Source organism: Bos indicus x Bos taurus, chromosome 2 (genome assembly GCF_003369695.1).
Source record: "Bos indicus x Bos taurus breed Angus x Brahman F1 hybrid chromosome 2, Bos_hybrid_MaternalHap_v2.0, whole genome shotgun sequence".
In the NCBI taxonomy this organism is placed as follows: Eukaryota; Metazoa; Chordata; class Mammalia; order Artiodactyla; family Bovidae; genus Bos; species Bos indicus x Bos taurus.
This window is the reverse complement of record NC_040077.1, coordinates 96,020,190-96,045,784: the sequence shown is the minus strand read 5'-3', so window position 1 is coordinate 96,045,784 and position 25,595 is coordinate 96,020,190. Positions and strand designations below refer to the sequence as shown.

The 25,595-nt window shown below is 40.5% G+C and overlaps 1 protein-coding gene and 1 long non-coding RNA gene across 2 annotated transcripts in view; one reads left to right on the top strand and one right to left on the bottom strand.

Moving 5' to 3' along the window:
• PLEKHM3 (pleckstrin homology domain containing M3) overlaps positions 1–25,595 on the top strand; it is a 223,345-nt gene that overhangs the window by 178,167 nt on the left and 19,583 nt on the right. The window contains exon 7 of the mRNA XM_027565778.1: positions 6,533–6,690. Within this exon, the coding sequence (XP_027421579.1) occupies positions 6,533–6,690 (158 nt within the window). The remainder of the gene's footprint in view (positions 1–6,532; positions 6,691–25,595) is intronic.
• Positions 10,899–19,654, bottom strand: LOC113906959. The gene is made up of 2 exons (XR_003515047.1): positions 18,920–19,654; positions 10,899–11,322 (listed from the first exon to the last, which is right to left on the bottom strand). It is a non-coding gene; the product is annotated as an uncharacterized LOC113906959 (long non-coding RNA).

The window sequence follows — 25,595 nt, the reverse complement described above, 5'->3', positions numbered from 1 at the left end:
GTTGCTTTACATAAAATTGCCATTTTTATAAGTAAAATCACCATTTTACTTTTATGGGCAAAATCACCATTTAGTACCTCCACTTTTACATTTTCAATCTACAGTTGGAAAAGCAAAACAATCAAATGTTAAAGGATAGCAAAAAATACAGGAGAACATCAATTTCCATATTAAATTGTGTGGTTATAAAAATAAGTTATATGAAGCACGAGAGATCCATGGCAGGTGAAGTAGCCAAAGATGACTGTCCAGATCAAGCCAGAATAGATCTGAGCCATGAATCCTGGGTGACATTTAAGTAAGTGTTAAGAGAAGAAGTGAAACTCCCGATAGAAGAAATACATTGGCGAAGGCACAGAAGCAAGAACAAGCATATTCTACACAGGGAAGAGTTCCCTCACAACAGAACATAAATACCAAGGGAATGGAAAATGAATTTGGATAGACAGTTTTGAATTAGCCTATGGAGACACTTGTACACGAGGCAAAATATAAGCTCCAGTTTTGTCTAGTTCCTGCTTCTATCAATAGCCAAGTATATTCAATGCCGACTATGCATGGAATTCAGCAAATTCAATGCAATTTTCTGAAATGAATGAATGAAGAGTTTTTACTAATGGTAAAATAAGAATTCAACCAAAGGTTTGAGGGAAGAGATAACACACAATGAAAGTAATGTATAAACCTGATTAGTATATATGCTGGATAGATTCAAGGAAAAAGGCTATCATCCATAAATAAAACCAGAATCTTATTTCATTATTAAATCAGGACTTCCCTGGTGGCATAATGGATAAGGATCCGCCTGCCAATGTGGGGGACATAAGTTTGACCTCTGGTCCAGGAAGATTCCGCATGCAGTGAAGCAGCTGAACGGGTGCACCACAACTACTGGGCCTGCACTCTAGGGCCTTCGAGCTGCAAGAACTGAGCCTGCGTGCTGCTGAAGCTTGCATGTCTAGAGCCCATGCTCCACAAGAGAAGCTACTGCAGTGAGAAGCCCACATACTGCAATGAAGAGTAGCCCTCACTCACTGAAACTAAAGAAAACCCACATAAAGCAATGAAGATTCAGTGCAGCCAAAAATAAATAAATAATTTTTTTTAAAAAATCAACACCAACCCTGAAACATTATGCTAAGTGAAAGAAGCCAGTCATAGAACACCACATATTATATATATTATTCTATTTACATGAAATATCCAGAGTAGGTAAAATTATGAAGACAGAAAGTAGAGATTGCTTGTGGGATGGGTTAGGGAGAAAAGATTAGTGACTGCTAATGGGTGTGGGGATTTGGAGGAGAGTGGAGGAAATGTTCTAAAATTGACTGTGGTAACAGTACAAGAAACACTTGGAGTAACAGGCAAATTTGGCCTTGGAGTACAGAATGAAGCAGGGCAAAGGCTAATAGAGTTTTGCCAAGAGAATGCACTGGTCATAGCAAACACCTTCTTCAACAACACAAGAGAAGACTCTACACATGGACATCACCAGATGGCCAACACCAAAATCAGATTAATTATATTCTTTGCAGCCAAAGATGGAGAAGCTCTATACAGTCAGCAAAAACAAGACTGGGAAGAGACTATGACTCAGATCATGAATTCCTTATTGCCAAATTCAGACTTAAATTGAAGAAAGTGGGGAAAACCACTAGACCATTCAGATATGACGTATATCAAATCCTTTATGATTATACAGTGGAAGTGAGATATAGATTTAAGGGACTAGATCTGATAGACAGAGTGCCTAATGAACTATGGCCAGAGGTTCGTGACATTGTACAGGAGACAGGGATCAAGACCATCCCCAAGAAAAATGCAAAAAAGCAAAATGGCTGTCTGAGGAGGCCTTACAAATAGCTGTGAAAAGAAGAGAAGTGAAAGTCAAAATGAAGTCGCTCAGTCATGTCCGACTCTTCGCAAGCCCATGGACTGCAGCCTACCAGGCTCCTCCGTCCATGGGATTCTCCAGGCAAGAGTACTGGAGTGGGTCGCCAGTGCCTTCTCCAGAAAAGAAGAGAAATGAAACACAAATCAGAAAAGGAAAGATATACCCATTGAATGCAGAGTTCCAAAGAATAGCAAGGAGAGATAAGAAAGCCTTCCTCAGCAATCAATGCAAAGAAATAGAGGAAAACAACAGAATGGGAAAGACTAGAGATCTCTTCAAGAAAATTAGAGATACCAAGGGAATATTTCATGCAAAGATGGGCTCTATACAGTACAGAAATGGTATGGAAGAACTGTACAAAAAAGAGCTTCATGACCCAGATAATCACAATGGTGTGATCACTCACCTAGAGCCAGACATCCTGGAATGTGAAGTCAAGTGGGCCTTAGGAAGCATCACTACAAACAGAGCTAATGGAGGTGATGGAATTCCAGTGGAGCTATTTCAAATCCTAAAGGATGATGCTGTGAAAGTGCTACACTCAGTATGCCAGCAAATTTGGAAAACTCAGCAGTGGCCACAGGACTGGAAAAGGTTGGCTTTCATTCCAATCCCAAAGAAAGGCAATGCCAAAGAGTGCTCAAACTACTGCACAATTGCACTCATCTCACATGCTAGTAAAGTAATGCTCAAAATTCTCCAAGCCAGGCTTCAGCAATATGTGAACCCTGAATTTCCAGATGTTCAAGCTGGTTTTAGAAAAGGCAGAGGAACCAGAGATCAAATTGCCAACATCCGCTTGATCATCAGAAAAGCAAGAGAGTTCCAGAAAAACATCTATTTCTGCTTTATTGACTATGCCAAAGCCTTTGACTGTGTGGATCACAATAAACTGTGGTAAATTCTTCAAGACATGGGAATACCAGACCACCTGACTTACCTCTTGAGAAACCTGTGTACAGGTCAAGAAGCAAAAGCTGGAACTGGACATGGAACAACAGACTGGTTCCAAACAGGAAAAGTAGTACGTCAAGGCTGTATATTGTCACTCTGCTTATTTAACTTATATGCAGAGTACATCATGAGAAACACTGGGCTGGAAGAAGCACAAGCTGGAATCAAGATTGCTGGGAGAAATATCGATAACCTCAGATAAGCAGATGACACCACTCTTATGGCAGAAAGTGAAGAACTAAAGGGCCTCTTGAAAGTTGAAAGAGGAGAGTGAAAAACTTGGCTTAAAGCTCAACATTCAGAAAACTAAGATCATGGCATCCTGTCCCATCACTTCATGGCAAATAGGGAAGCAGTGGAAACAGTGGCTGACTTTATTTTGGGGTCTCCAAAATCACTGCAGATGGTGATTGCACCCATGAAATTAAAAGATGCTTACTCCTTGGAAGGAAAGTTATGACCAACCTAGACAGCATATTAAAAAGCAGAGACATTATTTTGCCAACAAAGGTCTGTATAGTCAAGGCTATGTTTTTTCCAGTGGTTATGTATGGATGTGAGAGTTGGACTATAAAGAAAGCTGAGCACCAAAGAACTGATGCTTTTCAACTGTGGTGCTGGAGAAGACTCTTGAGAGTCCCTTGGACTGCAAGGAGATCCAACCAGTCCATCCTAAAGGAGATCAGCCCTGGGTATTCATTGGAAGGACTGACGTTGGAGCTGAAACTCCAATACTTTGGCCACCTGATCCAAAGAACTGACTCATTTGAAAAGACCCTGATACTGGGAAAGATTGAGGGCAGGAGGAGAAGGGGATGACAGAGGATGAAATGGTTGGATGCCACCACTGACTCAGTGGACATGAGTTTGAGTAACCTCCGGGAGTTAAAGGACCAGGAGGCCTGGTGTGCTGTGGTCCATGGGGTCGCAAAGAGTTGGACAGGTATGAGCGACTGAACTGAACTGAAGCTCTTCTTGGTAACATCATTTGCAAATGTATTCTCCAGTTTATGGGTTATCTTTTTGTTTTATTTATGGTTTTGTTTGCTGTACAAAAGCTTATAAGTCTGATTAGGTCCCATTTGTTTATTTTTGCTTTTATATCTGTTACCTTGGGAGACTAACCTAAGAAAACACGGGTACAATTTATGTCAGAGAATGTTTTGCCTCTATTCTCTTCTAGGAGTATTATGTCATATTTAAGTATCTAACTCATTTTGAGTTTATTTTTGTATATGGTGTGAGGGTGTGTTCAAATTTAATTTGCATGCAGGTGTTCAGCTTTCCCAGCACTACTTGCTAAAGGGGCTGTCTTTTTCCTATTTTATTTTCTTGCCTTCTTTGTCAAGATTTATTGACCATAGGTGTGTGGGTTTACTTCTGGGCTCTCTATTCTGTTCCATTGATCCATATGTCTCTTTTTGTGCCAGTACCATACTGTTTTGATTACTGTAGCTTTGTAGTATTGTCTAAAGTCTGATAAAGTTATGCTTCCTGCTTTGTTCTTTTTCCTCAGGATTGCTTTGGGAAATCTGGGCTTTTTATCATTGTGTATAGATATTTTTGTATTATCTGTTCTGATTCTTTGAAAAATGTCATGGGTAATTTGATAGGGATCATATTAAATCTGTAGATTACTTTGGGTAGTATTGCCATTTTAACAATATTAATTCTTCCAATCCAAGAGCATGGGATATCTTTCTATTTCTTTGAGTCATCTTCAGTTTCCTTTATTAATATTTTGTTGTTCTCAGAATATAAGAATGCTGGAGTGGATAGCCCTTCCCTTTTCCAGGGAATCTTTCCAACCTAGGGATTGAACCCAGGTCTCCCACATTGCAGGCTGATTCTTTACTGTCTGAGCCACCAGGGAAGGGCCAATAGATTTCAGGGTTATCAGTTCTGGTTCTGTGAAAAATTTCACAGTTAATTTGATAAGGATCACATTAAATCTGTAGATTAGTTTGGGTAGTATAGCCATTTTAACAATATTAATTCTTCCAATCCAAGAGCATGGGATATCTTTCTATTTCTTTGAATCATCTTCAATTTCCTTTATTAATGTTTTGTAGTTCTCAGTATGTAAGTCTTTCACCTTCTTGGTGGGGTTTATTTGTAAGTATTTTATTTTACTGTTTTGATGTGGTTTTAAAAGGGGTGGTTTTTTACATTCTCTTTCTGATATTTCATTGTTAGTGTGTAAAGAAATTGCAGAATACATTTTTATATTCCTTATAGTCTTTTACTTTTGTATTATCAGCCACTACTATTTGTTTACCTTAACGGAGAAGGCGATGGCACCCGCTCCAGTACTCTTGCCTGGAAAATCCCATGGATGGAGGAGCCTGGTAGGCTGCAGTCCATGGGGTCGCTAAGAGTCGGACACGACTGAGCGACTTCACTTTCACTTTTCACTTTCGTGCATTGAAGGAAATGGCAACCCACTCCATTGTTCTTGCCTGGAGAATCCCAGGGACGGGGAGCCTGGTGGGCTGCTGTCTATGGGGTCGCGCAGAGTCGGACACGACTGAAGTGGCTTAGCAGCAGCAACCTTGTAATATCTCTTTAAGTATGATTTACTGCTCTCAGATGTTATTTTTATGTAGAATTCTCATTTTAATTATGATTCATTTGAAAGTATCCATTTCCAGCTATTTCCAAATTAAATTCAATCTTCATTTTTTTCTTATATCAAAATCAGCATGTATATGCACGTGCCTCAGTAAGAGAGAAATAAAGGCAGATTTTATCTTGTTAATATAGGAACTGCTAAAGTCTTTGAAGCCTGTGCATTATTAGTTAAGTGAGGGGGGCTCTGATGAACCATCGGCTCCAAACTCATGAATGTTTGAGGGGAGGGGGCCGTGGGAGGTAGGCAGACTCAAGACAAGACACTGGGGCCTCGTGGAGTCAAGTGTCAGTTGAAGAGCACATGTCTTAGCAGGAGCCAGCAGCCTCTACTCACAGCCGGGATCGTCATCATGTTGGAATCCAGGCCTAGTTTTGCCAGATCTAATGATTTTTCAAAAGAAGCCAAAAATCTGAATTTTTATGTAACCCCCCCCAATTATTAAATTGGCTCATTTTTTGAAACACTAAGAGATTAAAAAAAAAAAATCTTCAGGCTAAATATAGTCCTCAGACTGCCAAATTGCAACGTCTGTTATTATGATACTTAGCAGCAGCAAGAGAAACCTATTTTTCCACATTTGTTACATGTTCTTAGGTGAGCTGGTGAAAAAAAAAAAACTATTCTATTAACTCATTAGGAAACAGATATTATTGAATATATAACATAACATAAAATTCTACATCAGTAGTTACCCTGTATGTTTTCAATCTGTTTTGGGAAATCCGCCACACTCCTCGTATACTACACCATAACTGTGTCTATGAAAGTAGGCTTCCCCGTTTGTTGATCCTCTATCTGCTACAACACACTACAGAAAAAGAGCAATACAAGAGAACTTTCAACATCTTCATTTTTCAACCCCCAGTGGTTTAAGCCAGAGAGTTCTTTTGGAGCGAAAATACTATGTCTTTTCTTTCTCAGAGTTGCTGAGAAATTATAATTAGAGGTTTTCCTGTTGTGTAAAGGAAAGGAATTCCAGTCCTGCATCTACAAGACTTTTTGTTCTCAATAAATTTGCTTTCTTCCCTGTTCTGTTTCTCTTTCTGCAGGTAATAGAGGGAAAGCTGGCTCCATTCTTGGGCAAGGTCATTAAATTTGCCACCTCGCATGTGTACAGCTGCAGTCTTTGTAGCCAGAAGGGGTTCATCTGTGAAATCTGTAACAATGGAGAGATCCTCTACCCTTTTGAGGATATTTCAACAAGCAGGTACAGAATCTCTTGTCTTATACCAGTATACCTGAATATGTCACATGCGGTGTTACTGGGCCAGATCAGGCCACCTTTTAGTCAAGCACTGTGTCTCTGTCTCTGCCTCTGCATCAGATTTCCCATTTTCCTGGAGAATATTTTTTACCCTTTGGTTTCCTACATTTATTTCCAACTCACCATGCTTCCTTTATCCAGAATGATATAACAAAGTTGCAAAAAAACCACAGTCTAGATCTGCCTTATTTGGTAACAGAGAGTATTCAGCTTCATTTTTTAGAATAAAGATGGGGGTGGAAGAATTCTCACAACCATCCCAGGGTCAAGTGATAGGCTATGGAAATCGTAGTCTCAGAGGAAGACCCAAACTGGATGGATGACTAGGAAGAAAAGCAGAGGACACTGGTGAACAGCTGTCTAGCTCACCACATGCTCTTCTCTATAGATGCACCACAGTCTAGTGATGAAAGTTTTAGGATCCAAAGGAGAGAAAAGTGGGAGTCCATGTGGGATTATTTTTCTAACCAAAGTAATATTTGGGTATCATCACTTCCATTGATTGATGGATGACTTTTTTCCCCTGACTTAAGAGTGGGGTTTTTCCTGTTGCCTGTTTCTTGAGTCATAAAATGATACATATCACTTTTCCTTTTATTCCAAAAGCATAATAGGAATATACATTGTTTGTGCATAAGTGCATTGGCTTCTCTGGGCATGAATGTCATGGCTCATTTCCCACCCTGCTGGGCTCACTTACTCTGTGGTTCAGAATAGAAGGTGAGGCACTTAGCCAGGGAGAGCTGAAGCATGTGTGGTAAAGCTAAGATATTAAGAGTCCACTCAGCCCTTCTGGCCTCTTCTTAAACCCAAAGACTATTTGTAAACATCTAGGTCCTACACACAGAAAGACAGACACAGAAACATAAGATTCCCTACACACACACACACACACACACACTCCTGCATCCAGATTCCTGAGTACTGTTATTTAGCTCAAGATTATATACTTAGCCTAAAGATTATATACTTCTTAAAAATGTATACCACACAACTTGTATACAAATGTTCATAGCAACAGTATTCATAGTAATCAAAAATTAGAAACAATATAAATGCCTATCAGCTAATGATTGGATAAACAAAATGTGATATATCCACATAGTGAAATATTATCCCATCTAAAAAGGAATGAAGTATATGCTGCAGAGTGGATGAACCTTGAAGCCATTATGCTAAGCGCAAGAAGCCAGACACAAAAGGCCATGTATGTTTTGTTTATATGAAATGTACCCAAAAGACAAATCTATAGAGACAGAAAGTAGATTTGTAGGTGCCTAGAGCCTGGGGAAGGGGGAAAGAGAATAACTAGTAATGAGCATGGATTTATTGGGCGGGGGGGGTGATGCAAATGTTCTAGAATTGGATAGTGGTGATGGTTATACAGTCTTGTGAATATACTAAAAAGCAGTGAATTTTACACTTTAAAAGAGTGAGTTTTATGTGAATTATACTGCAATAAAAAATGTTTAATAAAAAAGTAAAAATTAAAAAAATACTTCCAACTGAATATGCCATATATTCTGGGCCATAAAAGAAGTCTCCATAAATTTAAAAGATTAAAACCATACCAGATGTGTTCTCTGAAACATGGAATTAAGATCTCCAATAGAAAAAAATTTTGAAAAACCCCAAAGTATTTGGAAATTAAATAATGTACTCTAAAAACCCATGTGTCAAAGAAGAAATCCACCAAAAGAGAAATTAAAAAAAAATTTTAAAGAGCATTAAGTTCACCATTTTAATGTATCAATTTTTAAAATAAGTTTTGTAAGTCTTTATTGAATTTGTTACAATATTGCTTCTGGTCTGTGTTTTGGTGTTTTTGGCTGTGAAGCATGTAGAATCTTAGCTCCCCAACCAGGGATTGAACCTGCAACCCCTGCATTGGAAGGTGAAGTCTTAAATACTGCCAGGGACATCCCTAAAATATTTTTAAATGAGTGAAAATGAAATGCAAAATATCAAAATGTATGGAATGCAGCTTAAGTAGTTCTTTGAGAGGAATTTATAGCTATTAACACCTATATCAGAAAAGAGGAAAGAAGGTCTCAAATTAATAACCTAAAATTCCACTTTAAGAAACTTATGAAAAGCAAAGTAAATCCAAAGCAAGCAGGAGGAAAGAAAGAACTAAGATTAAAGAAGATGTCAATGAAATGAAAAACAATAAGTCAATGAAACCACAAATTGGTTCTTTGAGAAGATTAACAAACTTGATAGCCTTTTAGGTGGGCTGACCAAAAAATTAAGAGAGAAGATACCAATTGCCAGTATCAGGAAAGAAAAAAGGTATAGCAATTAAAAGAATTTTTAAGAGGCAGTATAAACAACTTCATGCCAACAGGTTAGACCACTTAGATTAAATGGATAAATTTCTAGAAAGACAAAGTACCAAAACTGACTCAAGAAGAAATAGAAATATAAATAGGCCTTCAACAAGAAATTGAAATAGTAATTTTTTCTTCTTCTTCCCATGAAGAAGTCAAATGGCTTCACTGGTGACTTTTGTTGAATATTGGAAGAAATAATACCAATTCTTTACACCATGATAAAGAGGGGCATTATATAATGATAACTGGATCAGTTCTTAATAAAAAACCATCTTTAGTGTGTATGAACAGAGAGTCAAAAATGCATGAGGCAAAAACCAACAACTGCATGGAGAAACAGATGAATCCACAATTATATTTAAGTATATCCATTATTATAGTTGGGCTTCCCTGGTGTCTGCAATGTGGAAGACCCTGGGTTGGGAAGATCCCCTGGAGAAGAGAATGGCAATCCACTCCAGTATTCTTGCCTGGGAAATCCCGTGGACAGAGGAGTCTGGTGGGCTGCAGTCCATAGGGAAACAAAGAGTCAGACACAACTGAGCAAGTAATAATTATTATAGCTAGAGACTTCAGCACCCCTTTGTCAGTAACTGACAGATCCCATAGGCAGAAAATCAGTGAATGTATAGTAATTGAAAAGCACTATCAACAAAGTGAATCTAATGGACATCCATGTCAATTCATGTGTCCATCCAAAAACAGAATATACATTCTTCTCAAGCTCACATGGAATATTTACTAAGAGAGAGATCACATTCTGGGCCATTAAACACATCTGGACAAATTTTAAAGAATAGAATTTATACAAAATATGGTCTCAGACCATAATGAAATTAAACTATAATCAGTAATAGGAAGATACCTGCAAAATACCCAAATATTTGAAAAATAACAATATACCTTTAAATAACATGAGTTTATAACTTACGTTCACTTAAAAATCTACACATGGGTATTTATAGCAGTTTTATTCCTAATTGCCCCAAATTGGAAACAACCAAGTTGTCCTTTACTAAGTGGATGGATAAAGAAACTGTGGTTTATCCATATAGTGCAGTATTATTCAGGGATAAAAGAAATGAGCTATTATGCCGCAAAAGGACATGGAGGAAACTTAAATGCATATTATTGAGTGAAAGAAGCCAATCTGAAAAAGTTACTTACTGTATGATTCCAAGAATGTGACATTTTGAAAAAGGCAAAACTATACAGACAATAAGAAAATCAATGATTGCCAGGGTCTTGAGAGGGAGTAGGGAGGAATGAATAGGTGAAGCACAGGAAATTTGGGGGCAATGAGATTATTCTATATGATTCTGTAATAGTGCATACATGACATTATACGTTTGTCAAAATTCATAGAACCGTACAACACAGAATAACTCTTTATTTTAAACTGTGGACTTCAGTTAATAATATACCAATATTGGTTCATTAATTGTAACAAACTACTACACTAATGCAAGATGTCGAGAATCGGGAAAACTGGAGGTCATAATATGGGAACTCTGTACTACCTACTCAGTTTCCTGTAAATCTAAACCTTAAAAATGTTGTCGTCATTTAGTTGCTAAGTTGTGTCCAACTCTTTGGCACCTTGTGTACTATAGCCTGCCAGGTTCCTCTGTCCATGGGATTTCCCAGGCAAACACCAGAGCAGGTTGCCATTTCCTTCTCTAGGGTATCTTCCTGACCAAGGGATCAAACCCATATCTCCTGTGTTAGCAGGTGGATTCTTTACTGCGGAGCCACCAGGGAAGCCCTATCCTAAAAAATAAAACCTGTTAAAACAGTTCATTCAGCAGAACATTTGGCTCAGAGGTCAAAGCTGAAAAGTTTTAATAAACTCTATTAGAACAACTTTAGATTTACAGGAAAATCACAAAGATAGTACAGAAAAGTCCTTTATGTTCCATACCCAGTTTTCACTATTAACACCTTACATTAGTATGGTACATTTGTTACACTTATGAACCAATATTGATATACAATTATTAGCTGAAATCCCTAGGCTTTTTTTTTTTTTTTCCTGATTTCCTTAGTTTCTACCTAGTCATCTTTTCTGTTCCAGAATGTCACATTACATTTAATTGCTTCATCATTCTCTGCTTCGTGGTGGTACCAGTCTTTCAGATTTTGTTTTCATGGCCTTGACAGTTTTGCAGGGTACTGGTCAGGTATTTTGTACAGTCCTTCTATTGGGTCATACTTGTTGTCTTTCTTATGATTATACCAGGTTCTATGGGTTTGGGAGGAAGAACAAAGAGGTAGTGTCATTTCATCATGATATCATATCATGGGTACATACTATGAACATGACTGATTACTATAGTTTTTGTGTCTCCACATCAAAGTTACTCATCCCCCACCCACTCCCATCTCCTTTTTATACTTTCCTTCTGGAAGTCAGTGTGTTTGACCCACACTTAAGCAGTGGGGACTTATATGAGTGGAATATGTACAAAGTCATTTGGAATTCTTCTGCCTAAGAGATTTGTTTCTTCTTTCCCATTTATTTTTTCAATTATTTATTCATATCAGTATGGACTCATGCATATTTATTTTATGTGTGTGTGTTAGTCCCTCAGTTGTGTCTGACTCTCTGTGACCCCATGGACTGTAGCCCACCAGGCTTCTCTATCCATGGAATTCTCCAGGCAAGAATACTAGAGTAGGTTGCCATTTCCATCTCCAGGGGATCGAACCTGGGTCTCCTGCATTGCAGGCAGATTCTTTACCATCTGAGCCACCAGGGAGCCCAAAATATATAAAATAAATAAAAAGTATTTATTTTGTACTTTGGGTTATCCAAAACCACTTGCTTGTGTTACTCAAACCGTTCCAGTTTTAGCCATTTAACTCTTTCAGTTGGCTCCTGTGTCCCCTTGGCATATCACAGTGATTATGGAGGTTTTGGTGTTGAGCAGTTCCTTACTTTCTAGCACTGCCCAATGCTCCCAGCTCATCTTATATAATTCCTGCCCTAATCGTAGAAGCAGCCATTTCTTCAGGGGGCCCCGGTTCCTTTTTAATAGAGAATATTAGAAACCAAAATCAGGGTGCTGGGGTGCACACACGTTTAAAGCCCTCAGTCTCGGTACTTGTCTCTTGCAGGACACAGGTGCTCCTCTCTCACTGCACATCTGAATCTCCTGTGAGATCTGGCTTCTTTAAATCCCCAGAATCAGTATCTTCAAAGACTCCCCATGTGATTCTGAGTCACATGCAGGAGAAAGAACCCCTCCTCTAAGATACCTATTGTCATGATCCAAGATGCTGGATTCTCACAACCAAAATGACCACATTTGCACGGCCATGGGCTCATAAGGCCTTTACCTTGTAGGAAGGAATACAGTCGGAATCCTCTGTTTCTCCCTTAGATTCAGTTCCCTTAATTTGCTTGCACAGATGTCTGAGTTTGAAGGAGCCCTGAGCCTTCCTGGAACTCCAGGTTCATAATACTTGCCAGGAACCTGCCGAGCTTTCTCATGGTGTTCAATTTCCACTTAAATGCTGGGAGTGGATTATACATGTCAATGGAAAAGGACAAACAAACCCTAATAAAAGATTTACTGAAGGAAAACTGTAATCAGAAATAGAGTTGCAGATTTAAAACATAGCTATAAAGATGTACTAAGTAAAGCTGGCGCTAGTGGTAAAGAATCCACCTGCCAATGCAGGGGGTACAAGAGACCCAGGTTCAATCCCTGGGTCAGGAAGATCCTCCAGAGAAGGAAATGGCAATCCATTCCAGTATTCTTGCCTGAAAAACTCTATGGACAAGAGCCTGGAAGACTACAGTCCATGGGGTCACAAAGAGTTGAACACAACTGAGCAACATACACATATATAAATAAAAATAAATTTGAATAGTGGGATAAATTTTAAAATCTATGTATAACTGAAATCTTTACAGATGAAGTGATGATAAATCAGATTTGCTTCAAAATAATCTGATGGTGGGAGGGAGAAGATGAATATAGATGAACGAGATAATCATTGAAACTAGGTGATAGGTGTGCAGGGGTTTATTATACTATCCTCTCTACTTTCTGAATATGTTTGACATTTTCCATAGTAAAATATGTTTTAAAAATCTATATGTGAAAATCCTAGAAATTTAGTTTTAGTGAAATTGTTACCACATACGTATCTAAACCATCTTGCTAAATCCAACACCCCTGTGCCCTCAGAACTATATTTAATATCCTTTCAGACCCAACTATCATGTGAACAACATAATTACAATTCAGTAAAGAACATTCCACAAGCATTAGAACTATTCATTCCTTCAATAAATGATTCACTGAGCATATTATGTTTGTGCACTGGGCTGGGTTCTGGAGACACAAAGTGAACCCGGCATGCTCCTTGCTCACAAATAGTTGACAGTCTCCAGTAAGAGACAGACAAGCCACCAGGCAGCTGTGTTCACACGTGGGAGGAGCCACAGTGGAGGAGGTCGACCTGGGGTTCCACTAAGGAGAATGACATGCACTGTGAGTAGAAAGATGTTCCACAATTTCTAAACAGAGGAGAAAACTCCACGTTGAGCTCTAAAGCACTGATTCATGCACTTCAGTATCAGCATATACCCAGTTCTAACATGCTTATTTGATTATGGCTATATCACCAGGACTTCCCAGGTGCCTCAGTGGTAAAGAATCTGCATGCCAGTCCAGGAGACGTGGGTTCGATCCCTGGATTGGGAATATCTCCTTGAAAAGGAAATGAAACCCATTCCAGTATTCTTGCCTGGAAAATTCCATGGACAGAGGAGCCTGGCGGGCTACAGTCTATGGAGTCACAAAAGAGTTGGACGTGACTTGGTGATTAAACAACAACATTATCAAACATTGGTCAACTCTTAAGACTTTCTTTTCCTTATTAAATGAATTGTTCTGCAGAAGGAAACTTCACAAATGTGTAATTTAGAAGTAAAACCCTAGTATTAATTTTTAGAACAGCACCTCTGGCTGACATAGCCACTATTCTGGGCTTGTAGGGGAATCGCAGTAATACTTACTAGTGCCAGCAGTTTTCATATCTCATCATTTAATTTTTCTGTCAGTCCTCTGAGAAAGTATTGTTACCTCCATTTTTATAATGAGGAAACCTAGTTTCAGAGGAGGCAATTAACTTGGCCCAAGAGATAAAGCCAAAACGTGAAGCCAGATATATCTGACTCTAAAATCTGTGCTTTTTTCATTGTACATCACTGTTTTTTCTGTACCTATAGTCTTCAAACTGTTTTTGCAGCATACCCCTAAAAGAAATTTGAAAATCGTATGTACCTGTTATTAAAGAAACCTCCCCACAAAACTGTTCTTTACAATTTTCCCTTTATTTGCCAACCTGGACTTTTTTTTTATACTTGGAGCAGTGAGCTGGAGTTAGATTGGGCTGGGGGAAAGCTCTGCCTTTGTTTTGTGAACCCCCAAAGGGCTATCCTGAGGGGGCGGGGGAGCTGGGAAAGGGGACCACAGCCAGGCTTCCCCCTCTGTGCAGCCGGGGCAGGCCATGTTCAGCCGGGGGTACCTGTGGAATGAGGGCCTGCCTTTATCAGGTTTAGGAAGGGACATCCCAGATTAAATACATACCTCTCTCCTTTAAATAGGAAAACACTGAAATCCAGGTTGCAAGATTTTGAATACAGTAGAAAGATCCAGAATCACAAAACTGCTTTACTTGAGCCTAATCCAGCATTTACCCCTGTAGAGGACTGAAAAGAGAGCTCAGCTCTAGGAGAGAGGGACCTTCTGTGAAAACAAAGGTCCAGGTCTACATCCTGAGGAAGGAGGAATGACAAAACACAGCCTTCTTGATGGAGAGTAAGAAATAAGGGCTCTAAATTCTCAGAAAGACAAATCAGAAGATTAGACCGATAACAGCCCTAAGATGTAAGAGAAAGCAATCAGTATAAAAGCAAAAAAGTCACATAAACCCACAGAATGACCCAGAACTTAGGTGTGTGTTTTTTTTTTTAATCTTAAAATTACCTTCTATCCAGCTTTCTTTCCAATATCTCTGCATATCACTGATCTTTTGTTACTAAGGACAGAATGCTGCTAAGGAAGCCATCCTGCTTCACACATGTCTGTGAAGGTACCAGTTCTCAATCTTGAAATGTTTCCACATCACAAGGACATAAATGCTTCCTCTTAGATAATACTCTGCATGCATTTTAACATAAGACTTAACAAAATATACCAGCTATCATAAATCAATTCCATCCTTTCAATCTGATCCATTCAGCCATGTTGAATTTTTCATGCCACAGACAAGCCATCCCCACAGGTTTTCCAGTATGGAAAACATTGCACTTTAAGATTTAATGACCCCACTCCCATTTGGGGCTGTATTTAGATATGGAATGGGCTTCCCTGGTGGCTTAGATGGTAAAGAATCTGCCTGCAGTGCCGGAAAAGAAGAAAGAAAGTGAAGTCACTCAGTCACGTCTGACTCTGTGACCCCATGGACTATAGCCTGCCAGGCTCCTCCATCCATAGGATTTTTCAGGCAAGAGTACTGGAATAGGTTGCCATTTCTTTCTCCAGAGGATCTTCCTGACCCAGGGATCAAACCCGGGTCTCCTGCATTGCAGGCAGACTCTTTACCGTCTGAGCCACAAGGGAAGCTCTGGTTCAATCCCTGGGTTGGGAAGATCCGCTGGAGAAGGAAATAGCTACCCACTCCAGTATTCCTGCCTGGAGAATTCCATGGACAGAGGAGCCCAACAGGCTACAGTCCATAGGGTGACTCATTTGGATACAACTGAGCAATTAACATTTTGATTTTCATTTTCACTTTTGATGTAGAGTACTATAAGAACATTACACATTAATACATGAATTTGGTTTCCCTCATAGCTCAGTCAGTAAAGAATCTGCCTGCAACACATAAGACCCCGGTTCAATTCCTAGATCAGGAAGATCCCCTGGAGAAGGAAATGGCAACCCACTCCAGTACTGTTGCCTAGAGAATCCCATGGACAGAGGAGCCTGGCAGGCTACAGTCCACGGTGTCTTAACAGTCGGGTATGACTTACTGACTAAACCACTACCACATGAATTTGGTGGGTTTCATATAGTAAACATCCCATAACTATTTACTGTTTGGTTCAGCTCTCCCAAGTATGTTATGTGTGTTCATTAAGAATACTGACAGAGCTTTTTTAAAAAACTGATTAGTTCAGTTCAGTCACTCAGTCGTGTCCGACTCTTTGTGACCGCATGGACTGCAGCACACAAGGCCTCCCTGTCCATCACCAACTCCCAGAGGTTACTCAAACTCATGTCCATTGAGTCGGTGATGCCATCCAGCCATCTTATCCTCTGTCATCCCCTTTTCCTCCTGCCTTCAATTTTTCCCAGCATCAGGGTCTTTTCAAATGAGTCAGCTCTTTACATCAGGTGGCTAAAGTATTGGAGTTTCAGCTTCAGCATCAGTCCTTCCAATGAATATTCAGGACTGATTTCCTTTAGAATGGATGGGTTGGATCTCCTTGCAGTCCAAGGGACTCTCAAGAGTCTTCTCCAACAAAACAGTTCAAAAGCATCAATTCTTCGGCACTCAGCTTTCTTCACAGTCCAACTCTCACATCCATGCATAACTACTGGAAAAAACTTGACTATACAGACCTTTGTTGGCAAAATAATGTCTCTGCTTTTTAATATGCTGTCTAGGTTGGTCATAACTTTTCTTCCAAGGAGCAAGCATCTTTCAATTTCATGGCTGCAGTCACCATCTGCAGTGATTAGTTAAGAGAATTTATAATACTGGCACTAAGTGAAAAAAGTCAGACAGGGAAAGACAGATATTGTATGATATCACCTATAATGTGGGATCTAAAAAAGCAAACTCAGAACAGATTAGCAGTTGCCAGAGGTGGCGGGTATGCAGTGGGCAAAATGAGTTAAGGGGGTCAAAGGTACAGATTTCCGTTTATAAGATGAATACTGTATAGCATGGCGGTGGCGGCAGCAGCAGGCTTAGTCGCTATGTCATGTCTGACCCTGCGACCCTGTGGACTATAGCCCACCAGGCTCCTCTGTCCTTGGAATTTCACAGTCAAGAATGCTGGAGTAGGTTGCCATTTCCTCCTCCAGAAGATCTTCCCAATCCAGAGATTGAATTGGAGATAGCAATACTATATCATATATTTGAAAGTTGCTAAGAGAATATATCTTAAAAGTTCTCAGCACAAGAAAAAAAAAATTGTGACTATGTAAGGTGATGGAGTTAGCTAAACTTATTGTGGTGATCCTTCTGCAACATGTACCTACATCAAATTATCATGTTGTATGCCTGAAACTAATGCAATATTATATGTTAACTATATCTCAATAAACCTGGAAAAAAATACTTATGAAGCTAGAGGAGCATTGGGCTTCCCTTGTTGCTCAGTCAATAAAGAATCTGCCTGCAGTGCAGGAAACCCAGGTTCAATCCCTGGGTTGGGAAGATCCTCTGGAGAAAGGAATGGCTACTCACTCCAGTATTCTTGCCTGGAGAATCCCATGGACAGAGGAGCCTGGCGAGCTTACAGTCCATGGGGTTGCAAAGAGTCAGACATGACTGAACAACTAACACTCAGAGGAACATAGTTTAAGTCTGAAGTAACACTGCAGCTTTCTACATAAGGTTGAAGCAGCTGATCTATCATTTCAAGTAATTCTCTGGCGTGAGTGTTGGCCTAGGGAGAGTGATGACATGCCCTTGTCCTGGGAAGGCATCGCCGAGCATGTGTTCTTCCTGTGTTAGGGCATCTGCGGCTCCCTGGTTAGTCTTCTCAAAGGGTTACATGTTTTGTTGAAGCAGTAGGGACTTGGAGAAGCAGACTGAGTGTTAGCTAGTAGTTAGCAACTTCCTCCCCTCCTTTAAGAAACCATGATTGCATACAGGACCCTGAACTTAACCAACAGCAAACTCTTACCGGTTGAGTTAACATACTCTGACACCACATCCAGTCTGCACACATTCACAGAACATTCCGTACAGTTGTCTATTGAGAACAAACACTGGCCGAATGGAACAGCCCATAGTGAGTGAGTTTCTAAGAGGCCTTATCCTCTTTTTCACTTTTGAAATCTATTTTATCAGGTTGTGCTGTGTTTAGTCTCTCAGTGGTGTCCAACTCTTTGTTACCCCATGGACTGTAGCCTGCCAGGCTCCTCCCTCCACGGGATTTTCCAGGCAAGAATACTAGAGTGGGTTGCCATGCCCTCCTCCAGGGAAGCTTCCCAACCCAGGGATCAAACCCAGGTCTCCCACATTGCAGGCAGAGTCTTTGCTCTTTGAGCCACCTGGCAAGCCCTTTGTCAGGTTAGCTTACAGAAGAAAAAAAAAAAAAAGTCTAAAGAATTCAGTTCAAGCCCCATCACTTTCATCCATTTTGGCCAAACTCCAGAAATGTCTAGCTGGTACCAAAGAGCACAGGGACTCCTCCCAACACCTTGACCTCTGGAATTGGCCTTTGTCATTTTGCATCTCATTGCAATTCACATCATCCTGCCCCTCAGGACCTGAACTTGTTGGGGCATGGACTTTGTTCTTTGTCTTGGCACCCTCTGCCCTTCTTTAAGCTTCATCAAGACATGAAGCTTCAAGTAACTAACTGTAGTCCAACCTTTAAAAGGTTTGTTTAAAACTAGAGAAAGAAAACTGCTTTGTTATGAAGTATAGAATTACTTCTTCACACAGAAGATGCTGAGATGGGCAGTTCTTAGCACATCTTCAACAGTCCATTAAGAGCTGTGTTTCCCATCGCCCTAGTTTCCTTTGATTTGTTCATGGAAGGTAATCGTGGAGATGGCTTTGCCTGAGTTGCCACTTACCGTGCCTAGAAAATTATCAAACTCTGAATCTGTCAGCGACCTTACAAAGGCTCTTCCATTTTTCTGGGCAACCCATTAGAGTTTTGTCATTTCATGAAAGAGAGTTTCACATTTGGGCAGGAATCTTTTGGTGGGAGTCAGGGGAGTAGGAGAAAACTCCGCAGGAGGAGGCGGGAGAAGCACCACGCAGACGCTGGTCTTCCCTCGTAGCTTCCTATTTGCTCAGCCTTCAGTTTCTGTGAGTCCCTGCACAAACAGACCAAATACCTGGATTATGCCCTCATCTGGACTCGAATACACATACATTACATACCCTTTTTTCACTAATCAGCCTGACACATTCCTCTGTTGGTAAATGGTTCCAAAACAAACACTGTCGGTGCACCTAATTAGCAGGTTCCTGGGCTGTGCTTGGCAGTCCTGTTACATCCTGTTCAACAATAGGGAACAACAGCCTTGGCTGAGTCGGGTGTTAGGGAGGGAACAGCTTCCCCCCAATGCATATACGCTTTTTTAATGATATTTCCTTTCTGTGGCTTTTCTTGGGACGCAGCCACTCAGCAAGTATTGTAATGAGGTGTGGGATTCTCCCAGCAGCTCGAGGGAATTTGGATGACTCCTCCTAGGTGCCTTTGCTGAGGAACCGGTGGTTTGCATCTGCTTAGTGTTTCTCTCTCTTGCTCTATTATCTCTCCCTCTCCCTACCTCTCTCTCTCTCTCTCCCCCCCCCCCCCCCCCCCCACCCTCTCTCTCCCTCTGGTGTTGAAGAAGAGCATATTAAAGAACTTTCTCCATAGTTCTCTAACTCCCCTGCCTGCGTTCTAGAATCAAAACTAACAAAGATGGAAGGACCTGTAGAGACCATGTCAACATTTTTAGCGTAGAAACACTGAAGCCCAGAGAGCGTACAGATTTTGTGAGGGGCAGAAGAAGGAGACTGACTTACAAGATGGAATTCTGCTCCTCTTAGGCTACATGACTGCCTGCTCTTCAGTGTATTTATTGAGTGAGTAAAGGTTCTCCTTGATAAAAACTGGAGCACAATGCTCGTTGTTTCGGCTTTTAAACTTTGGTCAAAGAGTAACTTGGTAAATAACATTTCACCTTGGCCTCGTGGCTCCTATATTCACACATTGAAATGTTTCGGAACGTCTGCTGATACAGGCAAGACTTTTGTGTAATCCTCAGGGCTGACCTGACCCTTTATGCCATTAAGCCACTTGATAAACACCATGCATTTGTAAACACAATCCTAGCTGGTGAGGCCGCTATTGTTTTTTGAAGCCATTTGGTCACTTGAATAGATGGCTGTTGTCTCCCCCAGACACATTTCTTACCAAGTTTCTGGTTATGTGTCTGGTTAACACTGTGTTAATCATCTTTTCTCTAAGCATTTCAGTTAACCTAATTTTTTGTGGTTTGGAGTAGGGGTAAGTTATTTAAAACTCCTGTTTTACCTTTCCAACTGTAAAAGTGATTGATGTTCGTTATAGAAAATGCTTAAAGTACATAAAAATATAATGAAGAGAATTCTCCATACTCATATATGCATATATATTTTTAATAAAACTGAGATTGCATCCAGTCTTTTTATCACATCATAGTAGAACCAGGAAAATAGTCATATTTAACCTATATATTTTCACTAATGGGTAATTTTACAGGGAAAAAAAATGTAACTGGCTCTAAAATTGTGAAGATCCATTTAATAAATAGAGGCAGGCTAGTCCTCAGAAGGCAATGGCACCCCACTCCAGTACTGTTGCCTGGAAAATCCCATGGGCGGAGGAGCCTGGTAGGCTGCAGTCCATGGGATCTGGAAGAGTCGGATACGACTGAGCGACTTCACTTTCACTTTTCACTTTTATGCATTGGAGAAGGAAATGGCAACCCATTCCAGTGTTCTTGCCTGGAGAATCCCAGGGATGGGGGAACCTGGTGGGCTGTTGCCTATGGGGTCGCACAGAGTCGGACATGACTGAAGCGACTTACCAGCAGCAGCAGCAGCAGCAGTCCTCAGAAAAATCATTGGACTGATGACTTGAAAGTCTAGATGTAATTCCTAACTCTGCCACTCAGTTGCTTTGTGATCTTCAACAAGCCATCCCCTACCGCTCTACATAGCAGGCATATGACACTGTTTTAAGCTCTTATTGACCAAAGAAGTAAGAGCTCGTGAGAGCTTTACTTCAGGTCCATTTTGTATTAGTCTCTTGATAGTTTGTCACGATGTTTTCAGGGAAGTTGACTGCTTTTTTTTAATACAATCCACCCAAAGGGATTAAGATATAAATTCAAATGTTGATTCAGTCCACCATTTAGAAGTAATATAGGATTCTTAACAGACTCTTGTTTTGCTCACTGCTCCATCCTCTACGTCTAGAATCAGATCAGATCAGATCAGATCAGTCGCTCAGTCGTGTCCGACTCTTTGTGACCCCATGAATCGCAGCACGCCAGGCCTCCCTGTCCATCACCAGCTCCCGGAGTTCACTCAGACTCACGTCCATCGAGTCAGTGATGCCATCCAGCCATCTCATCCTCTGTCATCCCCTTCTCCTCCTGCCCCCAATCCCTCCCAGCATCAGAGTCTTTTCCAATGAATCAACTCCTCCCATGAGGTGGCCAAAGTACTGGAGTTTCAGCTTTAGCATCATTCCTTCCAAAGAAATCCCAGGGCTGATCTCCTTCAGAATGGACTGGTTGGATCTCCTTGCAGTCCAAGGGACTCTCAAGAGTCTTCTCCAACACCACAGTTCAAAAGCATCAATTCTTCGGCGCTCAGCCTTCTTCACAGTCCAACTCTCACATCCACACATGACCACAGGGAAAACCATAGCCTTGACTAGACAAACCTTTGTTGGCAAAGTAATGTCTCTGTTTTTGAATATGCTATCTAGGTTGGTCATAACTTTCCTTCCAAGGAGTAAGCATCTTTTAATTTCATGGCTGCAGTCACCATCTATAGTGATTTTGGAGCCCAGAAAAATAAAGTCTGACACTGTTTCCACTCTTTCCCCATCTATTTCCCATGAAGTGGTGGGACCAGATGCCATGATCTTCATTTTCTGAATGTTGAGCTTTAAGCCAACTTTTTCACTCTCCACTTTGACTTTCATCAAGAGGCTTTTGAGTTCCTCTTCACTTTCTGCCATAAGGGTGGTGTCATGTGCATATCTGAGGTTATTGATATTTCTCCCGGCAACCTTGATTCCAGCTTGTGTTTCTTCCAGTCCAGCGTTTCTCATGATGTACTCTGCATATAAGTTAAATAAGCAGGGTGACAATATACAGCCTTGACGAACTCCTTTTCCTATTTGGAACCAGTCTGTTGTTCCATGTCCAGTTCTAACTGTTGCTTCCTGACCTGCATACAAATTTCTCAAGAGGCAGATCAGGTGGTCTGGTAGTCCCATCTCTTGAAGAATTTTCCACAGTTTATTGTGATCCACACAGTCAAAGGCTTTGGCATAGTCAATAAAGCAGAAATAGATGTTTTTCTGGAACTCTCTTGCTTTTTCTATGATCCAGAGGATGTTGGCAATTTGACGTCTGGTTCCTCTGCCTTTTCTAAAACCAGCTTGAACATCAGGAAGTTCACGGTTCACATATTGCTGAAGTCTGGCTTGGAGAATTTTGAGCATTACTTTACTAGCGTGTGAGATGAGTGCAATTGTGCAGTAGTTTGAGCATTCTTTGGCATTGCCCTTCTTTGGGATTGGAATGAAAACTGACCTTTTCCAGTCCTGTGGCCACTGCTGAATTTTCCACATTTGCTGGCATATTGAGTACAGCACTTTCACAGCATCATCTTTTAGGATTTGGAATAGCTGAACTGGAATTCCATCACCTCCACTAGCTTTGTTCGTAGTGATGCTTTCTAAGGCCCACTTGACTTCACACTCCAGGATGTCTGGCTCTGTGATCACACCATCGTGATTATGTGGGTCGTGAAGATCTTTTTTGTATAGTTCTTCTGTGTATTCTTGTCATCTCTTCTTAATATCAATGCTCAATAAATAATTTATGAATGAATGGTTTATTTTACTTTGGTTTTTCAAACCCGTACTTACCTATTTTATTTTAAACAGCTTTTAAGCTCATTTCAGGGAATTTGCCTGCTTAAATGTAGACATTGCCAAGATATCTGACTTTTATCAAGTGATTGCTAACATTCAATTATATATTAGGGGCAGATGTGTTTTATTGGCCCAATGGAGACTTCACTGTCAAAAACTTGAGCTTTGCTAAGCTACCCAGGTAACTTAATTTTCAAAACATCTTTTAGGTCACTTCTTAGTGTGTGCTTTTTCCTTCTCTGTGGGACTGTAAATAAGTAACCTGAATACACAATGGAGAAGAGAAAGAGTATTTACCTTTCCATATAAAAAATGTTGACTTTTCAGACTGAGCAATATGTTTTGAAATGAACTGTTTTTATACTTTAGAATTACAAGAGGTACAGTAGTGTCTTGGTTTTGTCAGTATATGTTCATGATGGTTTGAGACTTTTTTCATCCAACTGTAGAAGTACAAATAGTATCCTGTTAAAGTTGTTTTCTTGTTCTTATTTCAGCATCTAATGAGCATTATTATATCTTTATGAAATCCTTTCAGTATTTTGAATATTAAACCACTCAGTGCTGCATCAGGAAACATCTGCCTATGCCACCTATAGCTACCATTAATAATCATCTGCTTGGTTCCTGATTCTCTCATAGTACATAAAACAGTTAAAGGCACAGTTCATAGACCTTTGCACTCTGTACAAAAGTTGCTCTTTAGACTGAATTGTATCAGAGCATAGAACTTGGGGAGCTTAGCAATCATTTACACATCGCCCCCACACCCTGCAACACACTCCCCTTCCCCATTCCACTCCACCATCCATGGATGCCAGCATCCCCTACAATACCATTCCCATAGGTAGTTGGAGATTCAGGCTGTCAAACAGTACAGTATTCTTTCTGTCTCACTGTATTATCAGCACTTGCCTGAAGTTTGAGGGAGGCACAAAGCATCCTAGGAGGGTGAGGGTAAAAGACTACTTACTATGTATCCTTAGCTAGCTAGTTGATGGATTGGGGTGGGGGTACGTGCTCTCACCAAAATTAATGGGAAGAACTTTTTTGATGAGAGAACAGGGAAAGAGAGTATTAAAAGAAGTGATTCATGAGACTTCCCTGGTAGTCCAGTGGTTAAGAATCTGGCTTGCAGTACAGGGGATGCCCGTTCGATCTCTGGTCAGGGAACTAAGCCTGTGCACCACAACTAGAGTCCTTGTGCAAGAGATCCCACGTGACACAACGTACAAAGATCCCATGAGCCAAAACAGCCAAGTAAATATTTTTTAAAAAATAATTCATGTGAAAAACGGAAATGGCCTTTTATAAAACCAGTAACATAGTAGACTGACTTGCAAATAATGAATCAGTGACTGGTTTAAAGACTGCACTGGAAACATTGGAAGCCACTAATTTGAAGTAAGGTAACTTAAGCTAAAAGATCTAGTTAGGGTTGAACATGGGGAAGTTGAAGTATCTTAAAGCTCTTCTTTAAGAGGGGAGTTGACACATTCTTTTTCTAGAAGAAGGTGGTGGAGAGAAAGAAATTTTAAATTAAAAGACTTAGGTAGGAAAGCAGCTTATATCAGTGATTGGGAAGAAAAACTTCAGAAATGGAAATGAAGAAACAAGCAGAATTTCCCTGGGAAGAGAAGGGGTGGAGTTGGGTAGGATGACATTCGGGTAGAAGAGTGAAGCCTGATTTAACCTGAGGGATGGCATGATTTTCATGCAGTCAGAAAGAGGCACCAGCCCAGGGGCTAAGGGACACAAGTGATGTGAATGTCAAAGCAGCAAGCATGAAAGGTGACTTTTGCCTTCCTCCTCTTTCCTGAGAGTTATGTAAGGTCCACTATTTAGAAGAGAGAGACCTGGGACTTCCCTGGTGGTCCAGTGGTTAAAACTCTTTGCTTCCAGTGTCGGGGCTCAGGCTCAATCCCTGGTCAGGGAACTAAGATCTCACAAGCTGCACAGCACAGCCAAAAAATAAATAAATTTTAAAAAATGAAAAAGACAGATCTAATCGGGCAAACCCTAATGCTTAGAAGTACCCAAGAGCAGTTCTTAACCCTTTTCCCCACCTAACCCCACAAAAGTTTCCTGCTTAAGTTTTTCTTACTGAGGGGTCTAGAGGGCTTGCCCAAGTCACCTCCCAGAGACACTGAAAGGCTTAGTTATTAGTTAGCAAGCACGTTGTTAACCAGACCTAAGCGAAAGGCACACACTGGCTTCTCCCAGTGAATGACCACATTGCTCCCCTTGAGAGTTTCCTTTGCTGATACACAACCCTCTAGCCTTCTCCACCCTAGTCCTGTCTTAAGAGTGAATATTCACAGGGTTAAAAGAAATACAACTTGCAGTGACTTCCTGCAATAATGTGTCTGCTTATTACTTGTGTACATAGTGTAACTATTCATAACACTTTTTTATTACTATGTTATCAGTTTCAGGGGCTACCCTGGTACCTCAGCTGGTAAAGTATCCACCTGCAATGCAGGAGACCCCAGTTTGATTCCTGGGTTCGGAAGCTCCCCTGGAGAAGGGAATGGCAACCCACTCCAGTGTTCTTGGGCTTCCCTGGGTGGCTCAGATGGTAAAGAATCTGCTTGCAA